Consider the following 24,960-nt stretch of genomic DNA (forward strand, 5'->3'; position numbering starts at 1 on the left):
AAAGTTTTTTAAAAAAATCATCACTGCATTCTGTCTTTTAAAATAAAATAAAGATGATAATTTCTTACCTGCTATTAATCAGAATTGCAATCAAATTATATAAAAACAGGGGTGCCTGGGTGGTTCAGTGGGTTAAGCCTCTGCCTTCAGCTCAGGTCGTGATCTTAGGGTCCTGGGATCGAGCCCTGCATCGGGCTCTCTGCTCAGCAGGGAACCTACTTTCCCCTTTCTCTCTGCCTGCCTCTCTGCCTACTTGTGATCTCTCTGTCAAATAAATAAAATCTTTTTTAAAAATTATATAAAAACAGTCACTAATGGAGCTGTATATTGATAGGAATCCTAAAAATGGTCGGAGAAGAGTAATCAACAGAAACAAACACTCTGCTCCATGCTAGGGACAGAGGGACGGATGCAAATGTTAGGATAGCACCAGTGGCTGCTACAAAGTAACCCTCAAACCTCAGTGGTTTAACCCAATGAAGGTCTCACTTAGATATTTTTAGAAAAGCAAAGTGGTCCCTAGTAGTGATGAAACCATGCTAGGGAGGCATTCTAAGGACCCACATCCACCACCCATCTAGCCCTCCCCTTGCTGGGGGAGTATAGTTCTTGACTAAACCAGATATCTGTCCATTAATTCGTGTGGCCTCCATGACTCTGTCCTCCAGGAGGCTGTACTTGGGCCATAACCTACCGGGGCCATCTCTGCATTGAGTGTTGTAGGTGATGCATTCATTGAAGCAGGGCGAAAGGAAGGGTCCAGAAATGTCCATTTCCTGCAATTGTCAATTGCAATCAGGGTTGTTTCACACTTACAAGTCTTTTGTCGACCAGCTGTATTGGTTTCTTTGTCAATACAATACCTCTAAAACCTGAGTTGGCTTCTGATCTGTGTGCTCTCCATGAGTTTCATGTTCCAGTAGCAAACCCTCCATCCATTCCCAGACATAAACCTTGGACATAAGTCATCATTCGTTTCCACGGGCCCATGCCTCTCTTAAGGTCATGGCAGCTCTCTTGAGGTCACCAGAAACAAAAGGCTTGGGTGGAAAGTAAAGACGCTAATTTTACCTTCCCCGTGGCGCTAAGCCAATCTATTGAGCTAAGAAAGCTTCATGTGTCTTTGTTGGCTAATTCTTCCTGCAGTTGATTTCTTCTTTTTTTTTTTTAATTTATTTATTTGACAAAGAGGGAGATCACAAGTAGGCAAAGAGGCAGCAGAGAGCGGGAAGCAGGCTTCCCACTGACCAGAGAGCCCAATGCGGAGCTCGATCCCAGGACCCTGAGATCATGACCTGAGCCGAAGGCAGAGGCTTAACCCGCTGAGCCACCCAGGTGCCCCCCTGAAGTTGGTTTCTTACTCTCTGGTGTAAGGCTGTAAATCTGTGGACTTTATTCCCTTTCACTGATGTCGAGAAACCGGCCAATTCTTTTCTGAACCCATCTCTTCTTTGACTTAGGGAGCAGGAAGCAAATAACAGCCATGGTCATTCACAGCTCTTTGAAAGCACTTTCTCCAAAGCTACAGGTTTGGAAGCCGGAAAGCTTCCGGCTTTCATGAGGTGACCGTTTTGAAAAACTAGTTTATCTCCTACCATCGTTGTCTATCTTCCCAGCCACTGACGTCTACTTCTGCACCACAGGCCACCTGACCGTAGCGCCGAGGCTACCTGGCTAAGGTTTCCATTACAGGAGCACCCTGCTTCACGGGGCCAGCACACGCCTTAGTCTGGGTGACATCAGCTACAGTAACTAAAGCAACTGACAGATTTTGGTAATGGTTTCCCAGGTGCTTATCTCCAGACTCATCAGGCTGAATAGGGGAACTACATACAGCTCTTTTGAAAAATTTTAAGAGTTTTAAATAAAAGTAAGTCTTTGGCCGTTCGTGGGGTTTTGTTTTGGTTTATTTTGTTTTTGAGTCAGTAAGGGCAGCGGATGGGAGAAAGCGAGTAGCATGCTTGTCTATAAACCGTTCTGACAGGAAGGGTAGACAGAGCAGCCTGGAAGGGTCAGTAAGACAACCCGATCCACGGCTCAGAAAATGCCACCTGCAGCTGGAAGGTGAAACACGCATGTGAAAAATCTCTGTAGGGTAGGAGGTTGATGGAGCAGCTTTCAAAACAGTGTCAGAGCTGCTTAAAAAAAAAAAAGAAAAGAAAAAAAAATTTACATGGTTTAAACATAGTTTTTCTCAAAAACATCAATAAAAATGCCAGGATTTCCACCTCGACCCTGTAAAGGAAAACCCTATTAAGGAAATAACAATATGAATAACAGTAGTGTGGTTAGCAACCAAAGCCAGCAACGTCTCTCGTTCGTACTGTGCACCTGTCTCTGGTACTTTCCGGGCTGTACTGAGTAAATAACACTCCTGTGAGACACCTGCCTTTATTCGCATCTTGCTGAGACACAGGTCAGGAAGGAGTGGTTGAAATCCAAACCCAGGTCTACCTGGTTCCCAAGGCCAGGCACCACGCCTGTTGAGTTGATGTGGTCAGACGCAGCAGAGGACCCTTCCCTAAATAGGCCAATACCTCCACCTACCTGGAAAACCAAGTTATCAAACGGACTCAGCGCCATGTTTATAGTGTGTTGTTGGGTGACAGACACCATATGCGGATAAGCACGTGCAGCGTGATCTCAGGTGTACAACACTAATGATACAAAGCCTTGGAAACAAACCATGAATCGTATTCTGCTCAACAAGAAACAAAATGCGAAACCTACTGTGATTCGTGAAAAATTATATTCAAAAATGTTGGAATGTCAAACTCGGTGATAGTCTCCTCAGGAAAGAATAATTTAATGCAATGGGAAAACACATTTGTTAAAAGAAATGACCTAATGACATCGGTGGGAGACCATAAAATCGTAACATACCTGTGCGGCCTTGGCCGCCCAGCGTTAGAGCCCCCTGAAGAGTTCCAGATCGTTCTTCAGGTCGGCATGAACATAACCTTCTGCACATCCATCCTAGCGTCCTTCTCTTCTGTGGAAACATGGAGCCTGGACAGGAGTTAGACAGCAAAACTCAGCTGAGTTATTTAAAAACATGTGCCTTTATAACCCTTGAACTTTCTGAAGTAAAGAACAACACTCAGAAGCATCTAGATGTAAGCGCTCCTGAAAATTTTAACATCCAAGGTGGTTCAAGCCTTTATTAAAGAAAACAGCACCGTTTCAAAACATTAAATCTTTTTAGGGATGTCGGAACAAATAAAGTCAACCTCGCTCGCCTAAGGCTTTGCTCTTGGAATTAACATTGACTGTAACTTCTTCCCTTTTGCTAATACAGTGTTTATCTGCTCGGCATGGATGAACTCACAGCCTCAGACGTGCACCAGCAGCGTGCTTGACAGAGGGGGCGACAGCAGGAATAATGATGAGCCTGGAAAGCCGCATGGTCCTTCCGTCCCGAAGCACTGATACCCTTCACTCGTTCTCTACCGGGAGGCCCACAAATATACGACCACTTCACTTTCCACTCTGGTGGCACGCTGACTTATGTTTAATTTTGTGGAGGGCACAGGTCAATATTTTATTAGTTTCTTATATCATTACAGTGGTTTAATCCCACAGGAGATACCTGGGAAGAGATGAGAGAAGGATATATATATTGGAAACTTGCCCTTTCATTTGGCCTGTTGTGTAAGTCAATTTGTTCTAATTTTTGCTTTGTTTTCAGTATTTCCATGTGTCTAGAGCAGCCAATTCAGAATTGAGACACCTATCAAAAGCCTCGTGGCCTCATTAGCTTTTCGTGATTTGGTTTCAGGTTGGGCTGAGGGTCCTCGGCCCATGAAAGGATATTTCAGCAAATTTTCCTTATTTAGTTCTGAGTAGAAAGTAGGACCAAAAAAGAAGAGGCACCGCTCTCAGGTCCCGTGATTCCTCCCCTGCCATTGTCTTCCAGGCCTCCCGTGGCTTCAGACGGTGACCGTCTCTATACACAGAGGTGCGGGCACCGGGTTCAAGGACACAGGGCCTTGGTATACAGTGAAGATGTGTGATGAAGAGCCTGCTGAGGAAGACAAAGTGTTGTCCAGATGGTTCTAGACTGTTCCACTAACAAGGAACTTTTCGTATCTTTGAAGCCCAATGAGGATCGCCAAGAACCTCGCACAGTGACATCTGGTTGGCATTAACCTCTTACGCATGTCCACCCCTTGACAGGAAAGTTCCAAAGAGCAAACGTTCCGCGAGTCCGATGCGGATGAAGTCCGGTGTTCACCAGCACCATCCGTGAGGCTTCTCGGTGACATGAAGAACAACCAAAATGAGCCCAACGTCATTCAAAAGACACATGAGGAGAACACATATGCGGGCACACCTGCTAGAGGGATGACATTCAGTAGCCAATGACGGGTCAGGTGGGGGGAGTGGCTCGTAAACGGAAGGGATGTGTGTCCTGGGAGGAGACAAGAGCTGTCCTCACTGTCCGTGTCATTTCCGCAGGTGGAGGGGCCTGCTCTGCCGCCCAGATCTATCGTAACAAGTTACTCGAACAATGTGCAAGTCATAGGAACAGAATGTAGATGGGGCTCCCAGGGGCTCAGTCCGTTAAGCATCTGCCTTCGGCTCAGGTCATGATTTCAGGGTCCTGGGGTCGAGCCCTGCATCCATCAGGCTCCCTGCTCAGTGGGGGGTCTGCTTCTCCCTCTGCCTGCTGCTCCCCCTGCTTGTGCTCATGTGCATGTTCTCTCTAAAATAATAAAAATTAAAGAAAAAAAAAAAGGAAGGAAGGGCACATAGCTGCAGAGAGTAGTAGCAGTTTGGGCTGCTAACAAGGCCATGGCGTGTAACGGGAGATTTCCCTTTGGGAAGGGGGTGGGGTCTAAGCAGAGCCCCTCTGCCCCGTGGACTGGGATTACCCAATTCAGAGCCTGTTCCTAAAACATAAAGAAAAAGGAGCCCTTATTGACAAGCTCCTCCACTTCATAGCTCCACACTCCCCGGCAAGTTATCGAACTCTGTAGCCTTATTTGTGAAATGGGACTGCGGCTGCCTGTTTTAATGGGGGGGGGGGGGGCGTGTGTTCAGTGGAAACACACATGAAAACATCAAGCATCGTCTATCGTCCAGTAAATGCTTTTTCCCTCCTTCCTTCCCAGCTGCCTCCTCTTTCTTAAAAGCAGAACAAGTGAGGAAGCAGCTGTTGGGTCATTATCAACAGGGCCCTTCAGGATCAAGGCTCCTGTTCTATGGCTCGCAGTTCAACCCACAGACCAAATCCTAGTGTTTCTGCGGGCAACGTGCGCCTGCCTCCAGGAGCCACAGTCCAGAGGAAAGGCCATCAATCACACAGACGCGAACCAAGGGCCAGTTGAAGTGTGCGCTTGTGCTGGGGAAACACGGGAAAGGGGGGAATTAATCATCCCCGGGGGTGGGAGGAACAGATCAGAGAAGACTCACCAAAAGATCTGAGCTGTTCCTTAAAGGTTTTCAGGGCGGGGAGGTGGGGGGGGGGGGGGTGCCCAAGGACCACATTATTTACTTATTTTTTACTGCCGAGATTCAGTATTTGCTCTTCTGCAATTCATAAAAGTTATACAGAGGAACCTAACGAGAAAATAAGATCAACCCATCCAACTCATCTGATGTGAAACAGAAAAAGACTCTTAATGGATATGTCAACACTTCCCAGTTTTTCATTTCTTCTCGAAAGCAATTTCATCTGCAAATGCATTATGCACTCCCGGGCTAGAGAAGACCTCCTTGCTCGGCATCAGGAAAATGTGTTTACTTCACTTTGCATTTCTTACCGCTCGGTAGGAAAGCAGTTGCGACAGTTTGTGATGGGGTGTAGGGTTTGGGATGTCAGTCCTCCCTTCCCTTCTCCACAGCACAGCAAGGCTTACAAACCCAAGGCTGGAAAGTTCGTTGCCCCCCACCGCCCCCCCGCCAGCCCACGAAGCCCATAGATCATCTCTCAAGAAAATGCACAAGGTTCCTGGATTTCTGCTTTGTCCGGCGTGAAAACGAAGTCCAGCCCAGGGAGGCATCATATTGTTGTTCCCATCCGCGGGCGCCGAAATCTCTCACGAGGACTGCGATTCTAGAAGCTGGTTTTTAGTACAATAGGCCAAGCCGGTTGTCTGCCCGAACACGGGAAGCTGCAGGCGGGTTTTTCTCGCACACAGATGGGTCTCGTCTCTGAAAAATAAATGCATCTCTGCATGCGGTCTGAGCTTCTGAAGGGTTCCAGGCTGCGCGTCTCTCCGCCCAGGAGACAGAAGCGCCCCGGGCTGGAGCGTGGGGGCTTGGGTGGCGGGTGGGGCCGGAGCGCGTCCTGAGCCTGTGTTGAGACGCCCTCTAGTGGCCAGTCGCCGGAAGCGGCGCGGAGCGGGCGGAAAGGGACGCTTGCCTGGAGGCCGTTTCTTCTTCTTCTTCTTTTTTAATTTTGTTCTATTTTATTTTTTTTTTCAGTGTTCCAAATTTCATTGTTTATGCAGCACACCCGGTGCTCCATGCCTTACGTGCCCTCCGTGGTACCCGTCGTTTTACACGCTCATCGCCTGTCATCCAGGGGCACAGGCTGCGCCCCGGACCTTCGGGTCTGTTAAATCGCCGCGGGCAGCGGGGTGTGGTGTTGCTCACACAAACCGGAGCCTGTGGTCGTGTTCCGAGGGCACGACCCAGGGACTGGGCTTGCACACGCACATCTCACAGCTCCGCACCCCGCCCCCAGCCCCGGACCCTGGAGGGTCCCCAGAAGTGTTTGCTGAGTGACTGGGTCTGGGAACGAGTCGAGCTCATCACGAAGGAGGGGTGCGGGCCCGCGCCGCGCACTGCGTGATGCTCTGTGCTTCCTGAGGCTTGTCTGATGCGGGTTCTCCCCGCAGCCACCACGGAGGGAAGGAAAAGAACGAGCCGCCGCCCCCCTCCCCACCAGCACGTCTGACCTGAGGAAATGTGTTCTGAATGCTGGAGGGGACGACAACACAAAATCCTTGTGGGTAGAAGAGGGGGTCCAGGCTGGTAGTTCTAAAGCGAAGTGAAGGAAGAGCATCAAAAAGGAAGTGAAGGGGAGCGCCTGGGGGGCTCAGTGGGTTAAGCGAGGACTTGATTTCGGCTCAGGTGGTGATCTCAGGGTCGTGGGATCGAGCCCCGCATTGGGCTCTGCGTTCAGCGGGACATCTGCTGGAGATTCTCTCTCCCTCTGGCCCTACACCCTTCCCCCCCAAATAAATAAATCTTTAAAAAAAAAGGAGTGGAAGAGAATGAATATTCTGTTCATCTATCCAATAAACAGCTCCCACTCTGTCAAGCATCCTCCTGGTACTGTCACCCCAGGGCCACCAGCAGAAGTCCCACTGGAAGAACAGACCGTAGAAATGAGCCCATCTTACCAGCCTGACTCTGCGTTCCCCTTGAAAATGACATCAGGATCTGAGTTTTCAGGCCCGTGGTTGCCACCTGAGCTTGTGGGTCAAACCGCAGTAGTTGAACACCACAAATGCAGGGTTGCGGGGGCAGCAGTGAAAGGGCTGATGGGTTCCCCTAGCCTGCACCGTCTGGGCCGGCTCTGCAAACCTGTCCTGCTCCTGGAGATGGATGCCAAGGACGCTGGGGTCATAGAGATCAGAAGACCCATCGAAGGAGATGTAGTAACAATGGGAAGAGGGAAGGACATAGGGAGGAGGTGACACTGGGGTGACCCCGCTTTCCCTTCATTGTCAGAATTCTGTGCACCTGCTGGGGGCATCCTGGCAGCCTAGCTTTGCCGTGGCACAGGATCCAGGCCAACACAATGGAGAAGCTACAATTTCAGCCCCACAGACCTCAGGGCTGTACCTCTTAGGATCTGCATCCTCTTAGGCATCATACCTGAATCCCAGGAGCTCAGTTTCCCAGTTGTAAAATGGGGCACACAAGACTATGGGCCCACAGGCTTCTTGGCAGATTTCTTGAAATAATGCATATAAACTCCCGAAGGTGGGATCTGACCTAGAGCTGACCTTCAAGAGATGCGAGATGCCACATTGATGAAGGGGATAGTGAGGAGAGGGAAGAAAGCTGAGAATTACCTCAGTCCATTTTGTGACGGCTTTCTCACACGCCCACGCAGATACACACACACACACACACGCATACATGAAGACTCCTCTCGCGTGTCCCACATCATTTCCCCTTATCTTTCCCTGCCCCTGTTCTTCACCACCTCTGCCAACTTCTCCCATCCCTCCCCACTTCCTGCTTCTTGGAACAGGTTCCAAACACAGCATTAAAAGACGCTTAGTGTTTCCAGAAAGCCAAGCTTTACTGCTTTCTATAAGCCAGTAGACTGGCCATCAGACTGAGCTTCCAGACCCGTGGCATCTCCACCATGGTCTGAAGTCGCTCTGTATATAATGATTTTCTTGGGGCACCTTTCCGCTCATTCGCCTGGAACGGAGTTTGAAGGTTGTGGTTATCCGTCCTCTGATAATGCCAGTTTTTAGACTCCATCCTGAATACTGTCACAGCTGCCAAAACCTACACGCAAAGTAATATCGATACAGCCTCTGTACCAAAAAGGATGTGTTTGCGGAGTTCTTTTTTTAATATCAAGGACTTTAACTATATTACAGTTAAAATCAATAGAAATGTAACCTTTTCAACCACATAAAATGAGTTCATTTTTATTATTAGTCTTTTTCTGCCATTACAGTGTCATGATTGCAAAAGGAACCGGGTCAACCTAAGCTTTATTGAAAGACCATTAAAGAAACAAACTCAGACTCATTTAAATACTGAAGCCAGTGCATGAAAAAGATCAATAAAGTAAAATCACCTGAGGTTGCTTTACTTAAACACCCCACACTTGAGAATCGTTCCATAGCCACAATTTGAGCAAACCTATACACCTGGAAGACCAGCCAATAAAGAAGAAAATGCTGTTTCATTATGTGGGTTTTGGACCATAAAGCCCTTCGCTTTAGTCTGATTAGACATAGAGCATTTAAATTTTCTCTCAGTATTATAAAACATCACCTGGCAAAGAATCATTGCTCAATGAATGCCATTTACTTAGGAAAACCATTAGCTCCCTGGGTCAGGAGAATGACAATGATAGAAAACACCACTTCATTTCTTTAAAAAATAACAAACATAGAATCAGCTTGATTGAAAGGGAGTCTTAGCCTTGCAGGGAGTCAGGAAATTCTTTCTTTTTTTTTATTAAAGATTTTTTAAAATTTATTTATTTGACAGAGATCACAAGTAGACCGAGAGGCAGGCAGAGAGAGGAGGAAGCAGGCTCCCTGCTGAGCAGAGAGCCTGATGCGGGACTCGATCCCAGGACTCTGGGATCATGACCTGAGCCGAAGGCAGAGGCTTTAACCCACTGAGCCACCCAGGCACCCCAGGAAATTCTCTTTCTAATAGCACTGAGCGTGGTGTCTTGCGCATGGTAAAGTGTATTAAATTGAATAGTTGAGACGGGCACCGTGGACTTGGAGCAGACCCAAAGTTCCTGGTCCCTCGGGTTCCCCATATCTGAGTGTGAGCATATCCTTCCACACCTCCTTCCCTAAACAGGAGAACAAAGGTCATTGTCACAGTCCTCTTCAAGTTCTTCCTTAGATCCTATAATGTGAATTATGAACTTGAGTTTGGTTAGGATGAGTTTAGAATCAAAATGGTCCTTAAGGGTTTTGAGTCCAAAACCTGGTGATCCAACCTGGAATCCCCACCTGTCCCTGCCTGACATCACCAGACATGGGAAACATTCTATTTTTAATTGAAAAACCATTTATTATGTTGTTCTAATTATATAATTACGTATATTTATTGTAGAAGGTTCAGAAAAGAACACAGGAAAATTAAGTTGGCCTGAGAGTTCTGTTGAAAGCAGGTACCTACGTGTTTCCATGAAAGCCACCTTGCCTACAAGGGCATTGGTAGGACACGTCTGTCTTCCTTCTCCACTGGCTTATTCCCATCAGCAAACAAACATGGGTATTTCTCTCCCTTAACACAAAGTTCTCTCCTGACCTCCCTCCCCCCATCTCTTTGTTTTCCTTGACAATAAAACTCCTGGAGATAGCTCACCGTTTCAGGTCACCTTCTTCCAGTCTCCAGTGCTCTGGAAATAGAGATTTCTTTTTCCCAGTTACCTTTATTGAAGTGTCAGTTCCATGAAATGCAATGCGCACTTGCAATATACCAACTGAGGAGTTTTAACAGATGTGCACACCCAGGTAACCAAGACCACACTCCAAGTAGAGGACATTTCTAATACCCTGGAAGGTTCCCTCAATCCCTTTCTTGTTAATCCCCTCCAACAACCACCCCAAGCAACCACTCATCGAATTTCTATTTCCATGTGTACACAACCACATGTTCAGGGGCACGTGGGTGGCTCAGTCAGTTTAGCTTCTGAATCTTGGTTTTGGCTCAGGTCATGATCACATGGGTCATGAGACTGAGTCTTCCACTGGGCTCTGCGCTCATCGGGGCATCTGCTTGAGATTCTACTCCTCCCACTGGCTCGCTAGCTCTCACTCAGATAAGTAAATAAATCTAAAACTCCACATTCATTTTTACCTGTTCCATAATTTTATATGCATCAACCATAGAGTGTAGAATCTTTTACACCTGGTTCCTCTTACTCTGTGTAATGGTTCTGAGATCCATTCTTCTTGTATTTTCATTGCAGGGAAGTCTTACATTTATGGATATAACACCATTGTGTTTATTCATTCACTTTTTGATGAAAAATGGTGGATCATTTCCAGTTTGGGAATATTATGAACAAACCTGTTACAAACATTTGCATACACACACACACACACACACACACAGAGGACATATATTTTTTTCATTTCTCCTGAGTAAATACCTGGGGGTAGACTTGATGGGCTCTCTAGTTAGTATGCGTTTAGCTTGTTTTCTGTTTTCTGTTACTGCCAGCGAAGCTGGAGAGTTCCGGTTGCTCCACACATGCACCAGCACTTGACAGTGTCAGTCTTTCTCATCACAGCCACTGAAGTGGGTGCATGGTACTATCTCATCTTGGTTGTAATTTTCATTTCCCTTCTGAGTAGTGGTGTTGAGCACCTTCTCATGTGCTTATTGGCCATTGGCAAGTCTTTTGTGAAGTGCCTGTTCAAATCTTTTGCCTCCTTTGTTTGTTGAAAAGCTTGTCTTCTGATTACTGAGTTACTAGAGTTTTTTATAGGGTTGGCGTACAATCCCGTAACCAGATGCATGTACTGTGAATGTTTTCCTATTTTCTCTTATGCTGATTCTCAGCCAAGTTTTTCCCACTTCCCAAAACTACTCTCATCAAGATCATCAGTGACCTCCTCACTACTAAATCTAATTTTCATTTCCCGTATTACTCCATTTTAGGGCAATATTCAACACAAGTGATCCCTTGACTTTCAGGATGCTGCCCTGTTCTTGTATCCTCCTGTCTGGCTGGCCCTTCTGCTCAGTCTCCTTCACTTGTTCCCATCTTTCCTACCCTCCCTCGGTTGGTGCACTTCTGTGCTCAGGCTTCAGTCCTTTTCTCCCTCCTGTTTTTATTCACTCCTTTGGTGATTGCATCCCAAATTATTCTCTCAACCCGAACCTCTCCCAGAACTCCAGACTCTCACACATCACTCTGACTGCTGGTTGTCTAATAAACATTCAAACTCAGTATTTCCAAATCTCAACCCCATACCTGCTCCCCACCCCCACCCAAACCCCCATCATCTGTAGCCTTTCCAATGTCACCTGATGGCTACTTCACCCTTCCAGCTGCTCAGGCTTAAATCCCCTGGAACCCTCCGCATATCTTCAGCTTCACTCCTGGCCCAGTTCACACAGTGGCTGGACAATAAAATCATCTGGAAGTCCTTGCATGGCATTAGCTATTAGGAGTCCTAGAAGGAGATAAGAGGATATAAGGATATAAGACTTTATATAAGACTAGAGTCTTATGCCAGGGTCTCCCTTTTCCCACGGGGAAACCCCCTCCATGTCAGGTCACGCTATGATCATCAGTCGCCCATGCCCTCAATGCCTACAGGACAGGTGCACAGCTGGGCAGGTGTAACCTTCTTAGGAGTGTGCATGGGCAGTTGCTGCCCGCTGCTCTAGGGAGCGTGCTCACTTCCAAAGATTTGATCAATTGTATCCTTCCGGGAGGTGCTCATCTTCAAATAAAGTCCTTGTCTCTGGACCAGTGGCAGTGAGGGTGCCATGTTGAGAACCTAACAATCAGAGAAGCCCCCCACTTCCGACCAGTCCCAGCCTCAGCAGATAAGCAATATGACACCAGTAACATCAGCCACACCGGACTACCACCAGTTTCGCTATTTATCAGTTCACTAGACAGATGTTTCCTAGTACATCGTCTTTATTGATGGCCTCATTAACACTCCCCGACATGACTCGCCCAGAATCCACCAGGAACCAAATTTAAACAACCCCTGAAAACACATGCTCGACAGATTGAGATTACGGGGCTAAAAAAGACTAAAATAGAAATGGCCTCGATCATATTTGTCCTGTCTACATTGTTTCCCATCATTGCTCTCATTCGTGTTTCATTATCCTTTATACTTAAATATTAAAATGTTTGCCATTACATTATATGCTTTCAGCAACATGTTAATACCTGTTTTCAAAACCAACTGTTTCTAATTTTGCTTCATGCTCTATTTCTTTGTTTTCTTTCTCCCTTTTACGAACCATTTATTTGTTTTTCCTTACTCCTGGAAAGTCTTTTTACAGTCTCCCAGAATGTGCTTTGCCTTGAGCTCTTCAGGAAAATATGCCATCTGAAATGATTTACTTGATGCTAATGATCTAAATTATTACCTAAACCACCCACTCTATGTCATGATTCAATTCAATGGTTACTGAAGTGACTTTATATATGAACGTGTATAGAAACCACGAGCTATGCTCATACTAGATCGCTAAGAAGGAACATGGAGGTGTAATTACTAGAGATTAGTTCAGATATGGATTTTTAAGCCTTACCTTTATCTTTTCAATTCTCATGTGCAAGTCACAACCTAGATTTTCTGACCAGATTCTTTGAAAAAAACTGTATAGGGTTTAGGTCATTCCTCCTGTAAAAGTCTTTAAAATTAACGCTGTTGGGGGGCGCCTGTGTGGCTCAGTTGGTTGAGCATCTGACTTCGGCTCAGGTCATGATCTTGGGGTCCTGGGATCGAGCTCCGTGTTCAGGGGGAGTCTGCTTCCCCTTCTCTCTCTGCCTCTCCCCTTACCCACCCCCCACTCCCACATACACCCCCACTCATGCTTTCTTTCATATATAAGTAAGTAATGCTTTAAAAGAAAATGAATGCTGTTAAAGAAATGCTATATCAGCTATGAAAGGAGAATAGTTTCTCTTATTCATTGAAATTTATAAAGACTATACAGATTTATTGATACAAAATCAGTTGTGTGTATGTGTTTAACAATTTATGCTTTAACTAGTATTCGGTGTTTTTCCAGTAGGGGGAGTGTTAGGCTAGGGGAAGCAGATCAACATTTGAGAGCTAATTTCTTTTCCTTTTTACTATGGTGAGGGATTTTTTTATATAAAACATAAATCACCTAATAGACTCACTAATTCTTTTAATTGCATCAATACCACAAAACTCCAGTCACACTGGACCTCCTGAGGCAGATCTGTTGTACTAGTTACATCACCATAGTAACGATGGCATAAGGACAACGGCCGTAAGGACTTATCAGCCTTTCATTTTCAAATTGCTTATCAAGCCATCAGTGAAACCTCCTGACATCTCTGAGACAGAAATAACTCACACATAAAGCAAGGAAGGATCTGTGTCTTAAATCCTGTAGTTCTTAAGCCTTAAGCTTTTCTGGACGAGAACCTTCCTTCTGAGTTTATTAATATTGGTTCAGGGCTGATGCTGCCTCTTCTAGTCTGTGAACTTGAAGTCTTGACTCAGGGCTGAATACGAGGAGCCACGTTGGCTGAGAAACTTACATACATACGGCAGAGATGGCCCTGGTTAGGACGTGTGGGTCTAGGACCTGAATGTGAGGGAACCTTGCCCCAGCTTTATAGAAAGCCCGGGTGGCCCTTCTTCCCCCCTGCGCCCTAATTAGGATCGGCTGCCGTGAATCATGGGCTGAAGGACACCTCCTAGTTATGCCTGGGAGCCCCGTCTTAGCAGGAGTCTGCTCAAAGCCCCAGGGACTCGTGTTTCCACAAAAACACTACTTGTTAGGCCCAGACTAGTGAGACCTGTTCAAAGGAAGCTGAAGTATTATCTGGCCCAACCTCCTTGTTCTATAAATGGAAAACTGAAGTCCAAGGAGTCTTTGTGATTCGTTGAATGTCAGCAGCTGTTGAGTGACAGAGCGAGGACCTGATCCCAACCCTGTTCTCCCTCCCGCAGAACACACCTCCTCTCTCCCACTGGAAATCTGAGAGTCCCCATAGAGACTTTCACAGGAGAACAAGTCTCCCCCCTTCCCACCCTCCAAAGAAGAGAAACGAGGCCGTGGCAAACCAGGTGTTGGGGATGGTGGCATGGTAATGAGAGAAAATCAATGAAGACCAGCCATTTGTTCTCTTGGCCTCCCCACCGCCAGCTGGCTCATGCTTGGAGAGAACCCCCAGCTCCCATATGCAAGGTGTTATCCATTCTAGAAAGGCCTGGGGCCAGTGGCTTCAGCTGGATCGTTCCTAGCTGTGGAGGCAAAGTCTGCTTTGTGTTGGAGTAGAAGGATCCCAGAGCCAGGCGCAGGCTTAAGGGAAGGGGCTAAGGTGATGGTGGCTGAGCCCGGCTCGTCAGGGCCCGGTGCTGAGGAGGAGGACCAGTGAAAGGTGAGTGCTCAGATACTAATTCCCAGACTGAGAAGTCCTCCATTGTGTCTGGTGAAGGGAGAACAGAAGCGTTTGCGGAGGGAAGGACACGGCACCTACAAGCTCAGAGTGAAGCGTGGGTAAGACAACATGGTGAATCCAAAGGACTGAGCTGGGAGAGGTTGACTAGGGTCAGAGCAGAGACGCAAAAGGGAGGAAGAGAACGCTCTGCTTTTCCTCCCTTGGCTCTAGGAAGACGCTATCTTCTCCTCTGATCTTGTCCTGGAGACACAAAGGCTCCTCAGCCTATGTCCCTGAAGGTAACTGAGTTATTTGTTTAAGTCTGCACTCGCAGAGGCCGGCTGCGTAACCCAGGCCATTCGTCACCAAGCAGTTAGGACAGCTTGGCTGGTTCTCGTGCGTCCCACGGTTCCGCTGCAGAGGAAATTGTTCCTTGGCCTTCTTCTTCTCTTTAAGTATCTATGTGCCATGTGGGCCCAAATCAAGGCAGAAGGCAGTGTGCCCTCTGACCGGATCAGCATCCCGGGGGGCCCCCCACCCTCCGCGATCCTGCTTGTTCCTGGAATTGGAGGGACGGTCCCATGGCCTGACTGTATGCGCTGGGGAGAAACCGGCAGGCCGGCCCCCACGATGAGGCACTTGTGGTCCCCAGACCGGGCTACACTGAGTAGTGGGCCAGCATCCACCCCCAGAGGCTCTGGGCACAGCAGGGAGTGTCCCCAAGCATAAAGATGCAGAGTCACAGATCAGCCATCCGTCTTCAAGGATGCATTCAGGTGTACTCACCCAGATCTGGTGGCCGTGAGGTTCTCGGGGGGCTCCCATCACTGGGTCACCCACAGAGCCTTCCTCGAAGAACCCAGTTCCGATGGAACCAAAATCGAGGGTTCCTGGCCTTAAACATGCGAGCGTGCTCGCAGACACATCCATGTGCTCCGCCAGAGATGACTCATGTGTTAAACGCTCAGCACCTAAGATGATACAGGCCCATTTCAGGTAGGTCCTAGAAGGGCCAGGAGGTTTACTAGATAATGCCTGCAGGAGAGGAACAGCCCCAGCTCCAAAGGTGACGTTACTCCCCGGGATCTGACACGTGGAGTGTTCCCTCCCTGTCTGCTCAGCCCACTGCTCTGGGTTTCTAAAGCCGCTGCAAGCCAGGTGGAGGGGCAGAGCTCAGTCCTTGTCCTCACAGAGTCACCATCTAGCCAGGGGACAGGAAAGGACAGACTACAGTCCCGTGGCTGGTGGCAAACCCACGAAAACTCCACTGTTTTGCCGCCTACTCTCGTGTACGTTTACTGTGTCTTCTCCATTCACGGGACCAGTGAGTGGGAATCAGCAGGCACAAAACACTTAAGTGACTGAACCCCTGGGGTGGGGCTTGTGCCCTGCTCTTTCCCTTTCTTGGCTGTGAACAGCTGAGCCCTGAGGGACCCATCTGTGGACCCTTCCCCCACCCCGCAAGGCAGGATGAGGTTAAGGTGGGAGAGAAAGGATGGTCCCTGTTCTTCAAACTCTTTCTCCTGTAATATCCATGGGAATTTCAGGAGGGTAGGGAGGGGGAGAGACGGGTCAGGGATGAGACGAGCTGATGGTTGTTTTTGCCCCTGATGTCTGTTCGCAGTGGCCTTTCCTCTTGGCCGGCCTTCAACGGGGAATAAAAACATCCATCAAGATGGTCTGCTCTGAATTCAGTGTGTCTGAGCTAATTCCACGTAGTCCCCAAAACAAAGGGTTAGGAAATGAGGCAGGACATCCCTGGCCCTTGTCCAGAGCCCCGGAAACACGCCCTCGCCCTTGGGGCAATATTTTGTGTCACTTCGTATCTGGTGGGGCAGACGCCTCCTGCGGGGACACTGAGTCCAGGCTGCTCAGTCTCTCTTCTCCGTTCCTTCCCGGCTCCTCCGTGTCCCCCCAGATCATCAGCAAGGCTGGTGACATCCCTTCCAGCCCCGCCCAGGCCAACTGTGGCTTCAAAATGGAAATGAGCCAAAAAGGTGAAATAATACCTGAACAAACATTAAAGCTCTCGACTCAGTGTGTAGGACGCGCGCCCCAGCCTGAGTCAGTATCCTGGTAAATGCTGAACCAATTAGTGCTCCCTTAAGGTCTCGGGGGCTCACAGAGTCACAGTCTTTAATTTTAATGGGCCTCCATTACACAATCTCTTATTGCCTCTTAACTGCCAGTGAAATGACCACCAGCTAAATGTACAGCAAAATAGCTCACTCGGACCCCAAAGAAATTAACTTGAAATTATTACACTTAACCATGGCGAATGCACCGGGGCTCATTCGGAAAGAGGCGGCCCCCTGGCAACAGGAGGGAAATGATACAGTGACACGTGTCCTTAGGCTTCTGCAGGATGTGCTTTTCTTGCCTTATCTGATTTACTGCCGTTTCTCCTTCAAATGTAAATATGAAAAGCTCCGGAGCCTCTTCCTGAGTTGCGAGTGAGTTTCGATGCCTGGGCTGGTCCTGGAGACTGCGCTGGCTGCTTCCCATTTGGTCTCTGCAGCGAGATGTAGCTGGCTTAGAACACGGTTCTGCCACTTGCTCTGACTTTGGATGCTTTTTGTATTACCAGAAGGGAACACCGAGCCAATATACAGTAAGATGTGAAAAGCCTAGCAACCGGTGCATACAGTAGTTGCTCAATACCTGCTTCCGCCTTTCCTAGAAGAGATGTCTAGGTCCAATCAGAGATAGAAACCACGCAGTTGGTTAAGCATGGGGTGTTGGATACAAGAATTGACTACAATAACGGAATATTCTTGATAGAAGGAAGCTCCAGTAGAAGTTCATTGAGCCCCGCATTGAGCTGAGGGAGGGGGCCCCCCGCAAGGACAAACGTGGAGGTATCCGACGTCGTTGGAGAAGGCATGTTGGTTCCTTCCTCCAGATAGCAGAGGGTTCTGGTTTGGCCCCCCTGGAGCTGGTCTGGTTGCTGGATAAGCACTAAGCCAGCCTCGGGGGTGCAGGTGGGGATGCGGGTGCGTGGCAGCGGGCGGTGTGCACATGCGCATGTGGCAGGAGCCAGAAGGCCTCCGGCAACACATGGGCCGCGGGGGTGCGGGGGTGCGGGGGAGTCCCTAGGGCCTCTTATTTCGCATCTAGAGGGCTTGTCACGGGGCTGCACGGTCACAGACCGATCACACCCCGGGCCTGTGGCTGGGGCGGACCTCCCTTCCCGCGTGAATTAAGACTTAGGGGAGTTGAGACGTTTACAGATCAGAACCAGGCAGGATCACTGGTATTCTAAATGGCAGAATCAAGATTCAAAAACTTTTGCCTTGAAACAAAAGAAAACAAACTTAATGTAAATAAATGTAAATTTTAGCTTTTGGTCCAGGTTCTCAATTGCGTATATGTAGGACTGGGAAGAGTTGAAAGTAACCTATGGAGACACAAGTAGGAATTTACTTCATTGTGAGCACAGCACAAACATTATTTAATGGCTGCCCAAAAGCCAAGCCTGTCTGGTCTGGATCCGTACAAACAGTTAAGGAAAGGAAGGTAACCCCGCTGGTGGGTCAGGCCACATCCGGGACTGATTTCACTGTGCATACTGCTTTACTGGTTCCTCGAATATATGTCAGCACAGTTTTACTGAGGACCTACTATGTGCTTGACACTGCACTGGACCAAAAGACACAAGAAATCTAAAAGTCTAAGCACTGAAATTTGAGAGTTTTTAAGATTATGTTCAGTACATTCATAAAATGGAATACCAGTCATTCATGACAAATGATGTAGTTGTTTATCGAATCACAGAATTTCACAATACGTCTTTAAGTAAGGAAAAGTAAATGCAAAACAATGTATGTTGTTGGGTTCCATCCAGTTGTAAAAAATCAAAAGAATATACATTAAAAAGTTGACTTGATAAAAAATTAATTATCGGGGCACCTGGGTGGCTCAGTCGGTTAAGTGACAGCCTTCGTCTCAGGTCAGGATCTCTGGGTCCTGGGATTGAGCCCCGCATCAGGCTCTCTGCTCAGCAGGGAGTCTGCTTCTCCTTCTCCCTCTATGCTCTGTCTCTCTCTCTCTCTCTCTCTCTCAAATAAATAAAATCTTTTTAAAAAAACTAATATGACCAGGTGGGGGTTATTTTCAGTAAATCTATACTATTATTTTCTCTATAATGACAATATATTGTTTGTATCCATTTTTAAGTTCTTTAGCAAGACGGATAAAAGTATAAAAAGTATTTAGGGGAAAATCATGGCTGTGAAGCATTCAGAGTAACCTGTTATGTTGGCATTCTATGGTTATCTTTTTTGACCACAAAAACTTTGGCCACAGAAGTGGAGCGACAGCGGCAGTTGCCCATATACACCACCAGATGGCGCCAAAGTAGCTAGCTAATATTTAACGCCCGGAGTAGCAACTTGATGAGATTTAAAATATCTAAGCTTCTCTGGCCAGAATAAGGGTTTTGTTAATGATGCACTTAAAATTATAGGAAACTTCTCAGAATTATACTTGAGCATGCCAGTGTTTGCTTTCACAGTGTTTTTTGAACCTGTTACAATGCTATACCATAACTTAACGGTACTGGCTCTGCGGGTCAGATGTCCCCGAAATTCCTGAGATGGGATGAGTCTTTGACTCTGACCCCCACCCCCCTGCTTTCAATAACCTCTCGGTTTCTCGTAAGCCACTTCAGGAGTCAGGTGGAGATAGGCAGTCACGATGAAGGAGCCTTCCTCCAGGAAGCCCGTTCTCATGTGGCCAGTGAGATGAGCTCACTTCCCAGCACTGTTTCCAGCAGCCCAGCTTCCCACAGCTTTGCCCATCTCAGCAGCTACTAGCAAGGACCCGGGAGTGGGTCCGGCTTCTGGGGCGTTGCTGCCGCCGTCAGCAGGCCACTGATCGCCTGCCTGTGCTGGGAAGGAGCACAGTGCTTCCGCTGCCCCCACAGTACATGATGCTTACCTGAGCAGGTAGAAAACTCACCTCAGAAAAGCGAGAAGCTACAAAAGTGATTCTCCACAAGTGGATGCAAAGGGGCACAGAAAATTCTAGGTGCTCCCAATGGGGGAAACACCACTAGACTGTATGAGTTGTAAAAGGACAGCTAAGGCAGGAAAACCCATGTCAGGGCTCAGAGAACAAGACAGACTGATTCTGGGACACCAGAATTTGTTCTTTGTTTTTTGTTTTGTTTTGTTTTGTCTTTTAATTTCTTTGGCAGGGAGACAGAGATCACAAGTAGGCAGAGAGGCAGAGAGAGGGGGGGGAAGCAGGCTCCCCGCTGAGCAGAGAACCCGCAGGGCTCAATCCCAGGATCCTGAGATCATGACCTGAGCCAAAGGCAGAGGCTTTAACCCACTGAGCCACCTAGGTACCCCCAGAATCTGTACTTTGTACATGAGAAATTGAATCAGAAATGTGCATTGCTCTGGGAGCCAGTATCTGTAAGCTCTTTGCACTTGTTTCATTTTTCTCTCCCTTACCACAAACTCACCGCCACGTGGAAGGAACCAGCCCAGCTAGAGCTAGTGCCTTTGTCCCCTTCCAGGCTCAAATGTCCCTGCCCTGTGGGGGCATCCTCTTGATAAGCAAAAAAAAAGAAAAACAACAAAACCCACCATGTATATTTACCCAATTTGAATTTCAGCATTTGACTATATATTTATGTATATATTCATATTCATATTTGAATATACATATCGAAGGTCAGTATTGGTCTGAAAGCTGATGGTATGGAAAGGCAAATACTACAGGACAGTAAGTGGATCTTAAAGAAAGTTCATTGTTATAGATGCAGCATTTTCTATCTCAGGGTTAATGCTGGAGATCGGATCAAGCAGATTTTACTCTATTAAAATGAGCAAGGATCTTAATCCAGCAGAAAATGTGCACAGATTATCCAGAGAAAATGTGTATAAACTGAAGAACAATTTATAAAGAGGCTTCACTTACCAAGCTCAGAATGTTGTCAAATAACGCCAGAGAAGGAACAGACGGGCTTCGTGTTTGTTGAGGCCGGTATTTCAGAGTCCGCCCCGATGAAGGAAGGTATCCGGACCCCAGGGTTCAGAGAGGGACTCTCCTGCTGGGAAGACTGGATTCCTGGGCAAGTTAGCAACAGTCTTCTGAAAGTGTCTCTTGTTTTCTTCCCGCAGCTCGATCACTATCCTTCTGTGAGTTACCATCTGCCAAGCTCGGCTGACACACTGTTCAATTCTCCGAAGTCGCTCTTTCTAGGAAAAGTTATAGGTAAGAATTCTGTGCTTCATGTATAAACATCTGATGAGGATATGTTTGGTATAAGAATTCTGTTAGGTGATGTGAATCTGGATTTTTAAGTTACCAGGTCGATTTCTGCCCTTGGTTCAATCACCAACACCTTCTCAGTACAAAAGAGGGTGTGCTGGTTTTCTCAGTGATGTGGAAGAAAAGAAGGGTGTTATCGGATCATCTTTGGGGTGTTTTGCCTTTGAAACACATTGTGATTGGTGGTTGGGGCTTCTGTGTCGGTGAAGGCCATGGGACCAACATCATTTGGTGTGCGACAGATGCTAAAACAGAGGTAAAGCCAAGTGTCTGCTCCCTGGTGCTTTATGTGAAATTTACACATTGATTTATTTGAGACCCCCTCCTCCCAGCAGTATTTAACTTTGTCTAAGCACATCAACATGGTTCTGTCTTCCTCTCACTCTGAGAAAGCTGGCTGGTATCTTTTTCGAATTAGAAGGCCAACGAGGATTGGAAGATGATGGCAGAACCCCCAACCCTATGTGTGATTGTGACTCTGAGAGTCACTCTTGCCCCTTTCTTACCATAGACTGGCACCATCTGAATTAAAATTCCAATGTGATTGGTTACATATTTTTAAGTGATTGATGTAGAGTCAATGAAAGAATTTTTTTTTTTTTTTTTTTTTTTTTTTTTACTATGAGAGCTTATACTGTGAGTCAAGAGTGGAAACAGTAAGATGGTGGGTAGTGGGTGGGCCAAGGAGGAGAGGAGTCTGTGTCCAGCAGGTAGTGGTGGTCAGAATGTCATTAACTGTAAAAAGTGCTCATTTTAAAAGATGGGGGCGGGAGGAATAGAAAATTAAGAGAATAGGAGATGCAATTGGTAAGTTCCTGGACTTAGAACCAGGAACACGCAGGTCAGGGCTACAGATGAGCAGAGCCGCACACGAGGCCCCAGAGGAAAATGCCACATCCTGGGGGAAAAAAGATGGGAGGGGGCCCTTAGCTCAGTCGATAGGTGGGAAAGGAAGGACGGCTGAACATTCACGCCCCCCTCCTACGTTGTAGGCATGGTGCTATACATTTTCCCTGTGTAAATGTGACAACTAAATGTCACAACTGTTCCAAGGAAGCAAGACCTGTGATGATCAGCCCCATCTGTAGAATGAGGAAACAACCCGAGAACCAGTCCCCAAAGTTTCTGAACTAGGATGTGGTACAGTGGAGTTCTGATGGTGGGTCTCTCTTGAGGACAGTCCACGGCCTCAAGCAGAACAAAAGATCTTGTCCAGAAGGGAGGCAGCTGGAGGTCAGGGGAGGCCATTCATCAACAAGAGACAGCCGTTTAGTGGAGGAGAGCCTTGGCATTTGGGAGACATCATATGTCCTGAGACACTGGTGAGCGCCCGCATCTCGCCACAGGCTTTCCTACAATTCAGTCAGGAACCATTGAAAATGTCACTTCATCCTTTCAGGGCCGTAATCATCCCATCAGAACAAACTCCACACTAAGACAGTCTGATACGCCCAAAGACACTGGGCTGTGATATTCCTAGAGTAACATCTGCCATGCACACACCTGAAACAGTGGACTCCTTGCTTCATGAGAGTCACAACATCACGTTTTGACAGAAATGTTGAGGGACTGCTAAGTCCCCTCACGAGAAGTAACACTGTCTGGCTCATCAGTATTTCGGGCCGTGTGATTCAAGTCACACTTGAGCAAAATTACAATATACATTGTAGCATGGACCGTCAAGGTCATGAACAAATAACATCATAAAGGCAGCATCCTCTGTAATTGAGAATTTACTGGGCTATAAATCTATGCCAAGTGAAATTCATAACTTGAACCTCAGGCATAGGAGGGTCCACCCTGAGTTTTCTGTACCCCAGAGGACAATTTTGCTGTGCACGTAAACCAACCAAGCACGTGGCAACGAGTTATGTCAAGAACATGGGAACACCTGTAAGGAAGTGGCTGATCCCAAGGTCAGATGGCACCGTGGCATCATGCACACGAGAGGAAGGTAGGAGCTGCCCCTGGTGCCCGGGACACCGATGTCCCCTAGATACTGACTCTTGTCTACCCAGCCTGGGAGCTCCATGTGGACCAAGGCAGTGACTTGTCACCCACTGTCTCCTAACAGGGAGCAAGCGCTCAAGAACCATTTGTTGAATTAATACAGAGTAAAGGGGGAAAGAAACAGAAGGCATGCCATTGAAAAGGGGAGACAGTGGGATGACGATGCTAATACGGTCAAAGAAAATCAGCACGGAGACAAGATCTGCGGTTCTCATATACCTTGCAGTTTGGTGTTTCTGAAAGCAGGTGTCCAATAATAATGGAGTGCAGAGAATGTAGGCTTTGGAAACAGGCAGAGCTGATGTCTTAGTTCCAGAATACCACAGACTGGGAGGCGTAGGCCACAGACATTTCTTGTCGTTCTGAAGGCTGGGAAGTCCAGAGCCAGCAGATCAGGTATCTGGCTGAGCCCCTGTCCGTGGTTGGTAGGTGGCCGTCTGCTCCGTGTGTCCACATGCAGTGGAAGGAAAGGAAGCAAGCTCCCTCCTGTCCTTTCTTACAAGGGCGCTAATGTCATTCATGGGGGCTCCCTGATCATGACCTAATCACCTCCCAAAGTCCCCACCTCCTAATGTCATCACATCGGGGGTTAGGATTTCAACACAGGATTTGGGGGGGACACAGCATTGGTCCACAGTCACTGGTTTTATTTGAATCCAGGCCTTGCCTCTCATTAGCTTTGAACCCTTAGGCACGTTCCTTGAAACCCCCGAGGGATGGATTCTCACAGACTGTTTGTGTTGCTTTGTTTGTTTTTAACTAATCAATCTGTAGCAGCCAGATCAGTGCCTAGCATATAGAAAGTCCTCAGAAAATTATTCACAGAGTAAATGAACTACTCGTTTAGTATTAAGCTAATAACATCTTAGGAAGTACCCAACATAATGCCTGGTACATAAAGAGAGAAAAAAATTGCCTTTTGTTGATGCCATCTGTGTAGTCATTATGGTCTGTGTTGTAAGCAGAATCCTCTCTGTAATTGCCCCAGTGTCACCCAGACCTCTGTTACCCTCATTGTTCGGAGGAAGGGACCGTGGTTGAGAAAGGTTACATTATTTCCTTGAAGCAGAATTTCCCAGCACTGCATTGTTGCCATTTTGGGTCAGACAGTTCCTTGCGTGGGGGGGGGGGGGGAACTGTCCCATGCATCATGGGACAGTTACAGCATCCCCGGCCTCTACCAACTTATGCAAGGAGCATCCCCCAGCTGTGACAGCCAAAAATGTCTCCAGACACTGCCACAAGTCCCCAGCAGGGCCAAGTCAACACCAGCTGAGAACCACTGGCTTCCAGTCCGCCAGCTGGTCTTTGGTGGAGGTGGGATTTGAACCGAGAGGAGTGTGACACCAAGAGTTATGCGTTGCTTCCTGAGAACACCTGCTCTTTCAGAAGGATGAAGAAGCAGGGAGGGGAGCTGATACCCTGCAGATAAATTCTGTTAATACAGTCAAAGGAATCATAGTGAGGGCCACAAAGACTTGTAGGCACCTGGGGAGGCTAACCATTGGCCATTTCCTGAGGCGAATATTCCTCAAATATTTTGCCATTTAGTAGAAGCCGGATTGGTGAGAAACATTTTTTAAGTTCCCCTTTGAAAGCAACATCCACTTCAGTGAGAACCGGCCAATATGCACTCACCAGCTCTGTAAATATTCACCTGTAAGGACAGACTGAACTTCAGCCGGATCCCCTCACGCACTCTAGTGAGGTTCGATACCCCCTAGAGATGGATGCCCCCAAGTTATCGCTTTGTTGGGTCAGCTGCTGATCAGAAACCGATCCTATCAGAGAAGGGAAAGGAGATGGAGCTAAATAAATAATAGGACTTCACATGGGCTCTTTGATGAGCAATGCTTGAAAAAGGATGGAAGAAAGAC

The 24,960-nt window shown here is 47.4% G+C and overlaps 1 protein-coding gene across 3 annotated transcripts in view; it reads left to right on the top strand.

The window, feature by feature from the left end:
* The window catches only part of CNTNAP2 (contactin associated protein 2), a 1,959,883-nt gene that overhangs the window by 1,826,152 nt on the left and 108,771 nt on the right, over positions 1-24,960 (top strand). For all 3 annotated transcript variants that reach the window (XM_047694949.1, XM_047694948.1, XM_047694950.1), the window contains one exon: positions 20,923-21,016. In XM_047694949.1, the coding sequence (XP_047550905.1) occupies positions 20,923-21,016 (94 nt within the window). The remainder of the gene's footprint in view (positions 1-20,922; positions 21,017-24,960) is intronic.

Source organism: Lutra lutra, chromosome 11 (assembly GCF_902655055.1).
Source record: "Lutra lutra chromosome 11, mLutLut1.2, whole genome shotgun sequence".
NCBI lineage: Eukaryota > Metazoa > Chordata > Mammalia > Carnivora > Mustelidae > Lutra > Lutra lutra.